This window comes from Hypanus sabinus, chromosome 2 (genome assembly GCF_030144855.1).
Source record: "Hypanus sabinus isolate sHypSab1 chromosome 2, sHypSab1.hap1, whole genome shotgun sequence".
NCBI lineage: Eukaryota > Metazoa > Chordata > Chondrichthyes > Myliobatiformes > Dasyatidae > Hypanus > Hypanus sabinus.
Window position 1 is genome coordinate 35,895,641 of NC_082707.1, and position 15,279 is coordinate 35,910,919.

The following is a 15,279-nucleotide window of genomic DNA, read 5'->3' on the forward strand; positions in this document are numbered from 1 at the left end:
GCCATCTGCTTTTATCTTGTGCCATAGCATTCAGGGCAGGATCTTTTGAATGCCTTTTGGAAGTTTGTACACATGACATCAAGAAAATGAGGTAAAGAGCCCCATCAAAATGGATCCCTGGAGCAGGATGTCAAAGGTAAACAAGTACCAAAGCTTAGCTTCATTGATGGTGGGAAAGGTCTTTCCTGTGAAAATATGCATAGTTACAGGCTCAGAGATATCACAAGTTTTCCTGAAAAACATGATCAGTCAGTTCCATCTGGATTGTACGTTTGCCTGGATCTGCAAGTGAATAATTTGTTGACGTTTGTCCTAAACAGATGTGACGCAGGACTGTGTTCAGTTGGTTACTCCCAAGATGCACACTGACAGATGCTCCAATAGTTTCTGGAAGATTGTCAACTTGGTATACAATGCATATTAATCTTTTAAAAACTAGCTGATCTTTCTGAAGAAGGAGTTGCCAATGACACAGTGATGCAGCCTGGCACACTTCTAAGGGGTGGTTTGTACAGCACTTGCAAGGCCTCTTAGGGAAAAGGTCAGAGTTTGTGGCTCCTGCACCTCAATCTGCATTGGTCCTTAATGTGTAGTCACACGTCAGTGGTTGTCTTTTGTTGTGTGCATACCGCTGCAAATATCAGCAATACCAGAGTATCAAAGAGGTATGATAGCTTCTGTGACAAAAAGATATACTATCCAGGAGTAAGTTAGGGTCAGGTGAGAAGAGACAACTGCTTGTCTGTTCAAGTTGTGGTGTTGGCACAGGTCGGAAATAATTCTGGCAATTGGGTGAAGTAGTATCAGATTGATAATCAGAATCAGACCCCGTGGAAGGGATTAGTGAACAGGTCATGGGCCTAAGGCCTATTTGGGTTGAAAGGTAAGAGGCACTGGGTCAGCATTGGGTCTGCACTGAGGTAAGGAGTGTTTGACTTCCTTGAGTCAATAATGGAGGAGGCCTAGATTTGGGTTGGTTAATAATTGGGTAAGGATCTTTGGGTTATTTTGATATTCAGGCAAATATCGTGGGAGCAATGCAACCATTAGAAAAAAGGCCTGGGACTGTGTTAAGATGGCATTTTGGAGAAAGGGCTTGGGTTAGGAAAGTGTTGGGGATTAGGTCTGGGGCCTGAGGTAGGTAGATGCCTCTTTTTGGATCAGTGAAGAGCTCCAGGACCATGACAGATATCCCCAGCCTTCAGTGATCAACTTCAGGTCCTGGCATCAGGGTGGAGTAGCAATTATTGTGGGAGAGGACTCAATAAGGGAATGGCTGGGGTCTGGACCTCGACATGGGTTCTCAGGGGATTCCTTAATTAGTGAGTGGCAAAAATCCAAGCCTGGTGGTCAGGAGGAAAGGAGAAAAGATAGGACCTGGACTGGTGGGGTGGTCAGCGGGAGATTAGTGGGGGATTGGTTTGTTGGATTGAGGACAGTGGTCAGCACAATGTGGTGATATGGCACCAACCCATCTCTCAGCAGGTAAATAGGGAAGGACTTGGTGGGTAGGTTGCAAGGCAGCAGGTATTACAATAGCCTATTACTGTCCAAGCATGGCTGATCCCATGACAAAATAATCAAAATTCCCATGCAACGCCCCAGATCAGCATTTATTTGTAAATACTCTGATTTGGTCTCAGTTACTCCATTACCTGAAAGATAATTATGGAAACATTCAGCAGGTGAGGCACCATCTATGTTAGTTATCTTCATTTCTGAAGTTAGTTGCCTGACATATTGCCCACAGTTTGAGATATTGTGTGTCAAGTAGCCTCTTTGTATAGACTGGGTGCAATCGGACTTTCATAATATATTTAACTCTTCAATTATATCATTTATGAAGTCATAAGCTTTGAAGTTTTAAATCCTTCTATGCAAAAGTGAGGAACTTACATGGGGACTTATAAAAAAAATACTACAGTTGCAACTGGCTAACTTTTGTTAAAGCATTTTAGGAAGGATGGAAAGGCCTTAGAGGGGGTGGAGAAAAGTGGTATTTGAATGGTCCCAGTGACGAAGGCCCAGGACTATTGGTGCATTAGAGAAGCCAGAGATGTCCTTTGAACAGTTTGCATCAACAAAATACCAGAATCTATTGAAAGATCATTGTTAATTCCTCTGCAATCTCTCCAGCTACTTTCTTCAGAACCAGAGGGTGCACTCCATCAGGTCCAGGAGATTTATCCACCCTCAGACCATTAAGCTTCCTGAGCACCTTCTCAGTCGTGATTTTCACTGCACAAACTTCACTTCCCTGACACTCTTGAATGTCTGGCATACTACAGATCTCTTCCACTGTGAAAACTGATGCAAAATACGCATTCAGTTCCTCCGCCATCTCTGCGTCTCTCATTACAATATCTTCAGAGTCATTTTCTATTGGTCCTATATCTACCCTCAACTCTCTTTTACCCTTGATATACTTAGAAAAGCTTTTAGTATCTTCTTTGATATCAGTCGCCAGCTTCCTTTCATAATTCATCTTTTCCTTCCTAATGACCTTCTTAGTTTCCTTCTGCAAGTTTTTAAGAGCTTCCCAATCCTCTATCTTCCCACTAGCTTTGGCTTCCTTGTACGCCCTCTCTTTTGCTTTTTCTTTGGCTTTGACTTCACTTGTCAGCCACAGTAGTGTCCTTCTTCCATTCAAAAATTTCTTCTTATTTGGAATATGTCTGTCTTGCACTTCCCTCATATTTTGAAGGAAATTCCAGCTATTGCAGCTCTGCTGTTCTTCCTGCTAGTGTCCACTTTCTCAAAGTAATTTCTAACTACTTATTCACATGTACACCAGGTCCCTCAGGAGCTGCAGCTGTTGAAATTTGTACCTTTACTCTGTATTACCTCTCCTCATTTATTTTGTCAAACTGCACTAGTCTGGATTAAATATAATCTGTATATCTCTGCCTATTTTCACAGCCATTGCCTTGTTTAAGTCTACCACTACTATCCACCCTATTCACCACACCTCCAAGTTGAATTCTCAGCAAACTTGAAAATTTTATCCTCCATAGTCTTGTCTTCCATGAATATGTATTAAGAAAAGCTCGACTGACCTCTGGGAAACTGTCCATCAGTTTGATAAATAACTGTGTGCCATTTCTCTCCTTTCTGTCCCTAAATCAGTTTATTTTCTATGCTGCCACCAACTTGTTTATTCTAGTCAATTAATAACTTGCAGCATGTCACTTAGGGTTAGTAACTGAACTGGAACCAGCCTTTACACAAACAATATTTCCCTAGCACTGAGAGTTTATATTTCTGTTGCATGCCTCGAGCTAATAAAATGCCTTTGGGACTTGGATGTATCAACAGTAATTATCCAGTTTTCTAATAATTACCTGAAATAGGCTGTAACACAAACAAAACCGCATTTTGTAATAATGGATATTTTCTTTCTAACAGTGATGAACTCCCTCTGACCTAGGGAAGAACTCTCATTAACCAACTTCTCTGGGTGACAGCAGTATAACTACAGGAGCTTGTGACACCCACTCTGAAATTCAAGGCTAAACTATCATCTTGGGTGAGACAAAGATCACCCCTGAGGTTAAGCCCAAGAAATGGAAACCAATGAACATTATTTAATGAGAATCTGCTCTGAACTGAAATGAAATAATGATTGAGACATCCTAAATGGTTGAATCCTGAAAGATTCTGTGGATTTTTCAGAGCTTTTGAAGTGTGTCATCAGTCTCTTGAATGAAGGTAACTAATGGGTCTTTCTTGGTTATTATTATAATATTTGAATGGTTATTTGGAGAGCAATATGTTATGACTGATGACAGTTCTGTCCCCACCTATAGTAGTGAATGGGGCTGAGATACTACTGACATGAACATTGGCATGAACATTGATTTCTCCTTTCGGTAATTTTCCCCTCCCCTTTCCCTCTTCTATTTCCCACTCTGACCTCTTACCTCTTCTCCTCACCTGCTTATCAACTCCCCATGGAGCCCCTCCTTCTTCCCTTTCTCCCATGGTTCACTCTCCTCTCCTATCAGATTCCTTCTTCTCTAGCCCTCTACTTTTCCAATACACCTGGCTTCACCAATCACCTTCTGGCTAGTCCTCCTTCCCCCCCTCCCCCCCCCCCCAACACCAAATCTTAATCCAGTGTCTTCTGCTTTCTCTTCCAGTCATGAAAAAGGGTTTCGGCCTGAAGCATTGACAATTTATTCATTTCCATAGATGCTGCCTGATCTGCTGAGTTCCTCTGGCATTATGTGTGTATTGCCTGAAGAATTCAAATGCAAATCCTCATCCTACCATCAGATTGTATGGCATCCCCAGATATCAACCTTACACTCTCAATCATGAGCACTAAGTCAGAAAGTCCAAACCATTCCTTCACTGGAGATGAGTACATACATAATCTAGGTTCATAAGTGAATTATTCTGTGGCAAGATGTTAGATGTGGGCCTGCACAGAAACAATACTATTGCAATGTTGCAAAATGGAAAGGTGAATCCCAGAACCCTGCCCAGCAGATATCCTTCAGCTCACAGAAAGTTAGTTTCCCAGGCATCTCATTGCTCCTGTGGTACCAAATAGTCTGTTGTGTTCTCCTGCAAGTCAACAGCACCAAATTGGCTGCATTGTACTTCAGAGTCTTCAGTTTGTGAAAGGGGTACTTTATTGAAACACAAACACTCTTTCCTCTGAGAGTCACATAGTACGCTGGAATTCCGTACTTACAGGAATCTATCACTACCATTAAAACCTGGGCTGTTAAGTGACAAGTAACATTCACACCACACAAATGCCAGGCAATAACCATATCTAACTGCAGCATAAGAACCTGACTAGTGATGTGATTATTTCCAACTATCATCACTTCAGTGGTAATACTTCAATATCAATAACCTGTGGGTTATAACTGACAGAACTGAACTGGACCAGCTACACACATAATGTGACTATGAGAACAGGTTAGAGGCTAGGAATCAGCAACTAACTCAGCTCCATTTCAAGTCAAGTCACTTCTATTGTCATTTCGACCATAACTGCTGGTACCGTACACAGTAAAAATGAGACAACGTTTTTCAGGACCGTTGTGTTACATGACACCGTACAAAAACTAGACTAAACTACGTAAAAAAACAACACAGAAAAAAACTACACTAGACTACAGACCTACCCAGGACTGCATAAAGTGCACAAAACAGTGCAGGCATTACAATAAATAATAATCAAGACAATAGGGCAGTAAGGTGTCAGTCCAGGTTCTGGGTATTGAGGAGTCTGATAGCTTGGGGGAAGAAACTGTTACATAGTCTGGCCGTGAGAGCCCGAATGTTTTGGTGCCGTTTACCAGACGGCAGGAGGGAGAAGAGATTGTATGAGGGGTGCGTGGTGTCCTTCATAATGCTGTTTGCTTTGTGGATGCAGCGTGTAGTGTAAATGTCCGTAATGGCAGGAAGAGAAACCCTGATGATCTTCTCAGCTGACCTCACTATACGCTGCAGGGTCTTGTGATCTGAGATGGTGCAATTTCCAAACCAGGCAGTGATGCAGCTGCTCAGGATGCTCTCAGTACAACCCCTGTAGAATGTGATGAGGATGGGGGGGTGGGAGATGGACTTTCCTCAGCCTTCACAGAAAGTAGAGATGCTGCTGGGCTTTCTTTGCTATGGAGCTGGTGTTGAGGGACCAGATGAGATTCTCCGCCAGATGAACACCAAGAAATTTGGTGCTCTTAACGATCTCTACCGAGGAGCCGTCGATGTTCAGTGGGGAGTGGTCGCTCCGTGCCCTTCTGAAGTCAACAACCACCCTTTTTGTTTTGTTCACATTCAGAGACAGGTTATTGACTCTGCACCAGTCCGTCAGCCACTGCACCTCTTCTCCGTAAGCTGACTCGTCGTTTCCCCAGAGTCACTCCACTGGTCCACAAGGCTCAACACCAGCGTTGGATGGAATAATCTCCACTTGTTGAATGAGTGCAGCTTCAAGAATACTCAAGAAGTTTGACAGCATAGAGAACACTACAGTGCACTTGATAGGCACCCCATCTCCAACTGTTCACTCACTCCCATGACCTGTCACCTAGTTCGTACATGGCCCAAGTGTGGAGTGAGAGACACTGAAGTGGGTCGATACTTCACAGATATTATTGTGAGCTCTGTTAAAAGGAAAAGAAAACAATAAACACCAGGCCAAACAGGGCCGTTAACTAAAACTCTCAAATGGAAAACAAAGCCTACACTGCAGCTGAAAAGAACAACTAAATATTAAATGAATGCTGCTAGTCTTTGGAGACAGTTGACTCGACAGTCCAATCTCTCCCTCAAGGCGGAATGCAAGCAGGCAGTGAAGCGTTGTTGTGTCCAAGTCTCGACAAATACTACGACAGAATGAATGGAGTTAAATGTTATCACAATGAAATAATGGTTAGCTGACACTTGCATATTCACGAGCGCTATTGCTGTATCTCCTGTGCTGCCGGATCCGTGGTTGTGACAGGGCCCCCCTCTCTAGGCGCAGCCCCTGAAGCGCCACAGACCTGTGTCCGCTAGAAGTCCCGAATGAGGGACTTGTCCAAGATGTCCTTCAGTGATGCTGGTACATACGTGCCATCGTGTGCACTGCCAATACCGGAGCCAAAGACTTCCATGTAGAGACAGAAACAAGAGCTTAGACAGAGGTAGCTCAATCAAGTGACACTGTGAGATGGATCATTCTCAAAATGAGGACGCTCTGATTGGAGCTAATCGGTCATCTGCTTCAAGAATAAAACTAACAGTCTCTGAGCCTATCAAAAATAAACTTAACAAACTTAAACAAAAAGCACCAAGAAACTGCATTACAAAGAGCCAGTTGCTTGAGAAAAACACAGGGAACTCTAAACCATTAATAACTGTTGTTAAGCAACAGTTAACCAATTCAGGTGCTCTCTGATGCCCTACACAGGCCTGAAGAAGTCACTACAGGACCCCCCTCCCTATAGCTGGCACCGGATGGCCCAGGAAGACCTGAAAACTTGAATCCAGGGATGACTTGAGAGACCTGGGGAACTAGAGAGGGAGGCACAGGGAACTTGAGAGGCCGGAAGACTCGGGGATCCAGAGAGACTATGAGACTTGGGAACCCCAACAAAAAGCCCCAGGTGGGGCTGAGAGGAAGGCTTGGGAGTTCTTGAGATGGGGAGGACATTGAGAAACCCTAAACACATTGCCTTGGAAGCAATTGAAAAAATAAAAACCTTGGGAACATAGAGAAAAGTCCTTGGGACTTTGAAATCATGAAGCTTGAAACCTAGAGAAGGAACCTTTTCAGATCTTGCTCACAGTGTTTTATCTTTCACAAGTTTTTCCAGAGGCAATTAGGAAATACTCTCAATTTTACAGATCAAGACAGCATAGACAGGTTTCTTCCATTGCTAAGCAAGTTGGATCTGTTTAAATTTGCTACATGAAAGTTTGATTTTCCCAGTCTGTACCATGACTTTCATCAAAGAGGTTAAAAATTGCCATATCCATGGTTGTGATATGACTGATGCACAATTCCAGCAGCTCGTACCATCCACAGGATGTACTCACTAAGGCTCCTCAATGTCCACCTTCCAAGGCCACAATATGCACCAACTAGGAGGACGAGCAGCAAAAGCAAGTGCATACTATGAGCTGGAAGTCACATGCTGTCTGACTTGGATGCCTATTGCCATTCCTTCAGCATTGCAAGGTCTAAATCCTGGAACTCCCTTCCTCATTTCCTTGAGCATAAACCCAAACCTCAATGTCTACAATGGTTCAAGAACACAGCATCACCTCCCCAAAGGCAACCATAGTAGGTAGATTACATGCTGGCTCAGCCAGTGAGCCATATCCCTTGAATTAATGATAAAAAGTTCCTTTTGGGTGAGATGCCTTGCCGGTGATATCTATTCCTGGATCTTTGCTAACAACAGAGCAAAATACAGTGGATGCTGGAAGTCTGATATAAGAAAACAGAAAATGCTGGAAATATTCAGAGGGTAAGGCTGTATCTGAGGAGCATCGGACTGCTGATGACCTTATCTCTAACTCTATACGGACCACTTGGTGAATGATCAGTGATCTGAAATATGATCCGTTCCTTTTGCTTCTTAAGTTGTCTTAGGTGTTACAAATTTCCAGTATTTTCTATCATTATTGCTGGTAACACATCATTCAATGATCTGACAGAAGTTAAGCTTCACAACATCTTTAAAAAAAAGATATTTTTATATTGTACATATTTGGATTAATTTTAGATAGAATTAGATAGTTTAAAATTGTCCACAATAGTTAAGACCTTTGATGTCTGATCATGTTCTTTTGTCTTGTCATTGATGGGGTGAAGGAGCATAAGAACCTGACTAGTGACACTATTATTTTCAAGGAGAAAGTTGAACTATTGTTTTGTGTTACAGTATTATTAAAGCAGAGCTTTATTTGAAGCTTGGCTCAATTCAGCTCTGAACTCAGAACCTTTATTTGTCTGAAAAGTAGTCAATCTATGTTACAGACTTCCCCAAGGAAACATTGAAAGCAAATTTGATTGATTCATTCAAACTATTTAGATCTCTTTTGGAAAGTACAATGTGATGTGATTCAAAGCCTGTCATGTGGTAAATGTCACATCTTGGAAGAGCCAATATTTTAGTGACAAACTTAGAAAGGTGTGGGGTATTAACTGCATCCAGTAACAGGACTGCCTTGCATTGATCATCACCCTGACATTGAAGTTGTCGAAGGTAAATGAGGGGAAGTGAATAAAACAACTGGTCAATTTTTTTGAAAATCTGCAGATGCTGGAAATCCAAGCAACACACACAAAATTTGGAGGAATTCAACAGGCCAGACAGCATCTATGGAAAAGAGTACAGTCAACATTTTGGGCTGAAACCCTTTGGCAGGATTGGAGAAAAAAGCTGAGGAGTAGATTTAAAAGTAGGGGGAAGGAGAGAGAGAAAAACACAAGGTGATAGGTGAAACCTGGAGCGGGAGGGATGAAGTAAAGAGCTGGGAGGTTGATTGGTGAAAGAGACAGAAGGCCTTGGAAAAAAGAAAAGGGGGAGGAGTAGCAGAGGGAGGCGATGGATGGGCAAGGAGATAAGGTGAGAGAGGGAAAAGGGGATGGGAAACGGTGGAGAGGCATGGGGGCATTACCGGAAGTTTGAGAAAGCAATGTTCATGCCTTCAGGTTGGAAGCTACCCAGACGGAATATAAGGTGTTGTTCCTCCAAGTATGGCCTCACCATGACAGTGGAGGAGGCCATGGATAGACATATCTGATTAGGAACGAGAAATGGAATTAAAATTGGTGGCAACTGAGAGATCCCACTTTATCTGGCGGATGGAGCATAGGTGCTCAGCAAAGCAGTCTCCCAATCTACGTCCGGTTTCACCGATATACAGGAGGCCACACCGGACGCAGCAGATACAGTATATGACCCCAACAGGTGAAGTGTCACCTTGAGGTCCTGAATGGAAGTGAGGGAGGAAGTAAAGGGGCAGGTGTAACACTTGTTCTGCTTGCAAGGATAAGTGCAGGAGGGAGATGAGTGGGGAGGGATGAATGGACAAGAGAGTTGCATAGGGAGCAATCCCTGCAGAAAGCAGAAAGTGGGGGGGGGGGAGATTTTTTTCTGTGTTTAGATCAGGTAATTAATGAAAAACTGAGGGATGCACCATAGGGGTTCAGTGGGGAGGGACCACAGTGTAGGGTTCTTCTGTTGCCGGAGAGCGAGGGGCCTAGTTGGGTGAGAAAGCCCCTTGATTATAGTAGTGGTGTCCCACCCCAGAGTGCAACATGAATATCAGCAATGTTACTAATGAACAGTAGTAAGGGCATTGACAATGTATATAAAGAATGAAAAGGCATTCTTGCAAATAACTTTGTTTATTATGAATACATTTTATTTTGTTGAAAGAGAATTGAGGGACACTGAAACCCTGTGCAGCCTGAACCAAGGCTCTGCAGGGAAGGACTACAGTACAGGCTCCTTACCGGCAGGAGCGAGTCCCTCAAACAATGAAAAGGGTGTAACCTCAGAGAACCACAGGAGGGGCCATGGTGTTACGTTTATGTTTGCACTGCTGAATGTATTATCCACAATTGTAAAGGGTGTTTTGTTCTCTTTCTTCATTTGTCTATTTTTTCCAAAGAATAAAATCTTCTTTTTGAAAAAAATTTTTCCCTGTGGTTCCAAAAACGTTCTACTGCTGGAGATTTTCATCGCCTCTTTCCATTTACGAAATGATAATGTTAGTCATGATTAATCACTTTTTGCATTATGTGACTCATAATGTATTGCAAGGTGATGTATGAGTATAATTTAGGGTCACACTGCATTTTTAATATAATGTCACAAAAATCTCAATACTTTAAAAATGTTACAGGTCAAATTTTAAATGGTAAACAATTGCTGATTTTAGTTTGTCAATTACCTGTACACCAGAGAACCAGATTCAGTTTGTCCTTCCGAATCAGCTTCTAGAAGTTTCCTTTCCACTTGTCTTTTAGTACTGCTGACAGCCTTCCCATGAGGAGCCTGGTTTCTCTCTTCCTTTTGATCATTTTCTATATGAATTAAAGGGACTTCCCTTGGGCAGTGGGACAATTTCTTTTTCTTCACGGCTGCCCGTTCGTGTGAAGTGAAGGATTTCTTTTCAGTCACTGACTTTGCTTCCTCCACTCTGTGAGCGAGATCTGAATCACATATTTTGCTCTCAGTGCCACAGTCATGGGTTATAGCTTCTAAGGAACCCTGCTGGCTGCTGCTGATTGATTTCCCACTTTTAATATTGTCCGTAACTACATTGGTGGGATTCTCTTTATCAGATTGCTGGGCACCACCTGACGACAGTTCACCACTCTGAATGTCAGCGTCATCGCAGATAATTTTATTTTTCCTCATTAGCGCCTCAATGGAATTGGACCAAGTTTCACTGATCAGCATGTCAGTAATGTGGTCGGTTTTGTTCTTCCGGTATAAACAAGAGTCTGTTAAGGATTTGTATAGGTTAGCGGATAATGGCACATTACCTAGATTTACCTGCAAGGTGTTTCTGCGATCATTCTGGGCAAAGCCATCAAAGGAGTTTGCTTTCACAGGTGGAGTCACTGTTAACCTTCCCTCTGATGCTCGTCTGTCAGGCATTGAAGACTGCCTGAAACATAAAGTCGCTCGCCCAGTAGGGGGAACCAACATATTGTGGAATTCTTTGGCTTTTGCTTCTTTGCTTTCTTTCTCCAGTTCATGGAGCATGTACCTGTAAAACTCTTCTGTTATGCTCTCTGTACTAGACTGCTTTGACAGACACGTTGTACTTACACTAAGGTGCCCATTCTTTCTGCACACCTGCTGCAGGGCTGCATTTAAAATATTGCTGGCGTGCTTGCTGGCATAGTAATCCAACAATAGGTCAAACCCCCAGCCTTCGCTTTCCATCTGGTTCATCATGAAGTTGGAAAACTCGTCGGTGATGCTCTCACAGCTTGACTGCTTTGAGACCGAACTGGCCCGGCTGTTGGGCTGGCCAAATTTAGTCAAGGCACCAAGGGCAGCCCACGAGCTGTTAGAATCTGTGTCCTCTTCTGGAATGCTTTCATAACTGGACCCTTTTCCTCTGCTCCACCTGTCCGTCAGTAGCCTGTTTCTCATTAGCCCCTGCCCTTGCCTCACAGAGTCTATCACTGTCAGTTCAGCTGAATTCACTATTTTAGCCGTCACCTCATGGGCAAAGTTGTTAATTTGGTCTAAGGCATCATCAGAGTTCAATGATTCATCAACCACTCTGTTCATTAGCTTTTCCTTTAGCTCAGGTTGCTCTTGTGTTTTTCTTTTGATTTCACTAAGTCTGGGAGGCTTAAGTCTCTTGACAGTTGTAGTCTGAGATTCTTTACCCCTACCGAGAGCTTTTGATGAGGAGGTCTGTGGGACGATAAATCTCTCGTGGTCACCGAGCCTTGTTTTCCATGGACAAAACCACGGCTGCTTGGCATTTGTGTTTTCAAGGCAAATAGCTGCCATTTCTGTTGCCATGGAAACAACTGTCTTTGATATCTGGTCAGCAAACCCATTTACTGTTGGGCTTGTATCTGTTGACTTTTCAACATGGAACGAATGTTTAGATGGGCTTAATGTACTTTGCGGATTCATCATAAGGATGTTCTGATTTTTACCTGGGTGAGGTTGGGCTCTCATGTCTGTAAGTGTACTGGTGTAGTTAGACATATGGGGCTGAACTGCACTACCACATCTGCTCTCCATCTGCAAAGCATCAGTGGAGAAAGATAAAGTTGTATCTTTGTCACATATATTCTGCTGTTGTTGTGGGACAGCTGCACTGGCAACTGCAGCTCCTGTATTCCCCGATGTCAGCTGGTTGGTCAAATTGTGTGCAATATTTGCACAATCACTGCCTCGTCTGCTGAGAGACTGCATTGCGTTCAGATTAATTTGCTGTGACAAATCTGGCCCTACACATCTTTTCTCATAGGAGGTTATGGAGTCTGTCAGGTTCCCTCGACCAGAGGGTGCATGACTTAAATTTTCATCTCTGTCATTGGGATTATGGTTAACAGATATTCCTTCTTGTTTGTTGGTTATTTCTGAATCCTTACTGTTTTTTATTCCATCATCCTGAAAAAGCATGGTAACATCACTGTGCCTGGCAATATCCTTGATCTTCCTGCAAGTGAAATATAATATACTGAACAGAGACTTATTAGCACTTTCAATAAATATGTTGTTTGGATTTACATCCAAATTATTTTCCTTTTCCTGATGCATTATTCCCACTTTGCTATTTGCTTCTTCAAAAGAATGTTTTAGAATTAAATTTGAAATATTCAAGGCAAAATCATCCTTTGGTAATTCCTCCCAATGGGAGACTTTTGGTCGTGTCACTGTTTCTGTTATTTTTCGGTCTACAGATTCCATTAATTCACCAACACTTCTGTAGTTGTCTGTCTTTGTAAGAACAGTAGCTGCTTCTTTGAAAAGTACCTCAGCAATGTTATGGGCGAACGTGTCTATGCGGCTACCGACACTCACGCTGCACTGGAGGGCCACCGCGCCGGAGGTTTCAGCTGCCGACAGGAGGCCACTTGAAGTTGCAGGAGAGCTCACATCTGGCTCATCATTTAGCCCTGCTACACCTATGGCGCTGGCCACCTGGGTGACACCGTAGAGAGCCGATGAGAAGGAGAAGGTCATGTCACCACATTCTGAATTACTTGGTAAGGCTCCATCTCCATTTTCTCTATTGCAAGGCAAATTCTCTCTTCCATCATATAAGGCTTGGTCCAGCTGCAGACTCTCAGTAATATACGGACTTGAAATAGTCCCTACAACGTTTGCCGCATAGACCAGAGCTACCTCTACAGAATTAGGAGGCAATCCAGTTGACTCAGAATTGTTCTGGTCAATATTGTGATCCTGTGCATAACCCAGAGTTTCACTTAATGGATCAGAGTCCAAGCAAGAAGCTGTTCCAGGGCTGCAAGGCTCTTGCCATTCTAAAGCATTGTCACAATTGTCCGGACTTTGTACAATAACAATTTTAGGAAGTACATTCCACGGACAAGAACTTCCCTTTGGGTTGCTGGGTGAAAGGCCATCAACACTTTCTGCAGAGATGCTGACCGCAGCCTCTGTTGTAAAACTGGGCTCTGACTGAGACAGTCTAATAAAGGCATCCTGTAAGACAGATTCTGCTAAATTTGAAGCGTAAGCACCCTCCATGCAGTGATTCTCCTTTGGAGAGGGAGAGAAACTATGTTCATCTATTGTGTTCTGTGTATCTACTAGTGTTGGTGCAGAGTTGGTCTGAAGACATGCACCAGCACACTCAGTTGTGTAAGAGTTGTGTTCATCTGCGTTTGAATTTGTAGAGTGGTTGCCATGAGGAATCTTTAAGTCAAGTGCTGCTTCTTGGATATTTCTTTCTGACCTAAGCCTTTCTCCATCCCTTTCTTCAGGAACGTAGTTGTCCTCACAGCAAGGTAATGGGACACTTCCAGAGTTCTCTTCATCTGCACACTTGTATGCTGAAGTATCTTGGAAACTGCATGCCTTTTGCCAAAATAAATTGTCTGTTTTTTGTCGCATTTGCAGGAGAACCCTGGATCTTGCTTTTGAATTTTTAGTGCCTCGTGCTGTATCAAACCCACTGATCTTCAGGGGATCTAGGGAAAAAAAGCAAATGGAGCATTCAAGTGCACTTTATCTACCAGATTCACATATTCTTTGCATCCAGAAAAGTACATTAATATAGGTATGTGAAGGGAATATTTTAAAAATGTTGACATTAATCCAGTGCACTAAATATTGTTTGTATTTATAAAATTTGATCTCTCTATGTCACAGTGTGTGCTGGCAATGACTGAACCCAGGTGCGGAGAAATGACAGACCCCTGTGTAGAGGTAGAAACAAGAGTTTATAGATAGGAATCCAATAAAATATTGGCAGCAGAGGTGGAAACTAACCCATGATGATGATCTACCCTGCTTCTTTATATACATATTCTTCTGTTTTATCTATTACTACAAACTTAACACCACATGCAAGACACAGCAAGCAGACAAAAAATTTAGTGAGAAAATCAGTCTGAAAACTAATTGCAGTAGAACATGTATCAAATCCTTTAAAATTGCCTCGCCATCACCAGGACAGCCAGAGGACTGCATTCTCACTAACAGAAAAATTCTCGTAATTGGGCAGTACATTTGTCAAGATGGTTAAAAATGTCATGACATTTGCAAAAGAAACAAATAAGACTAGGATTGGAGAGTTACTAAAATATATCAGAGCTGTGTACTTTCAGTGCTAAATGCTGGAAAGTAACAGAATAGTTCCATTTTTCTGATGAAACAGAAGGAGTTTATTCACCCTACTGTGTGCATACTGATTTTTAGATCACTCCCAATTCCACATTAATTTTCCTGGTAACCTATTCTCCACACTTACCTGTCAACACCAAACCTTTAGTGTCTACCACACACCTACACACCAGGGATAATTTACAGTGGTCAAGTAACCTGCCAACCTGTACACATAGATTATGCTGCAACAAGGAGAATATACCAATTTCACACGGACAGAAACAAATATTAGGGCTGAACCCAGGTCTCTGGTTCTAAGTGTCCATCCATTATGTTGTCTCCAGACTGTCTTCATTTTGTGCAATCTTCATATTTTATTTTTGGCTCAAATTTTCTTAAACCGATAGCAGCCAACACATTACTGCCAAGATCACATGTGCAATATCAATAGTAAGGGGTACCAGAGATGGATTAGCCACATAGG

General features: G+C 42.6%; 1 protein-coding gene across 1 annotated transcript in view; it reads right to left on the reverse strand.

The window, feature by feature from the left end:
* The window catches only part of sphkap (SPHK1 interactor, AKAP domain containing), a 124,014-nt gene that overhangs the window by 34,249 nt on the left and 74,486 nt on the right, over positions 1–15,279 (reverse strand). The window contains exons 7-8 of the mRNA XM_059986809.1: positions 10,414–14,158; positions 4,508–4,569 (exon numbers count right to left, since the gene is read on the reverse strand). Of these exons, the coding sequence (XP_059842792.1) occupies positions 4,508–4,569; positions 10,414–14,158 (3,807 nt within the window). The remainder of the gene's footprint in view (positions 1–4,507; positions 4,570–10,413; positions 14,159–15,279) is intronic.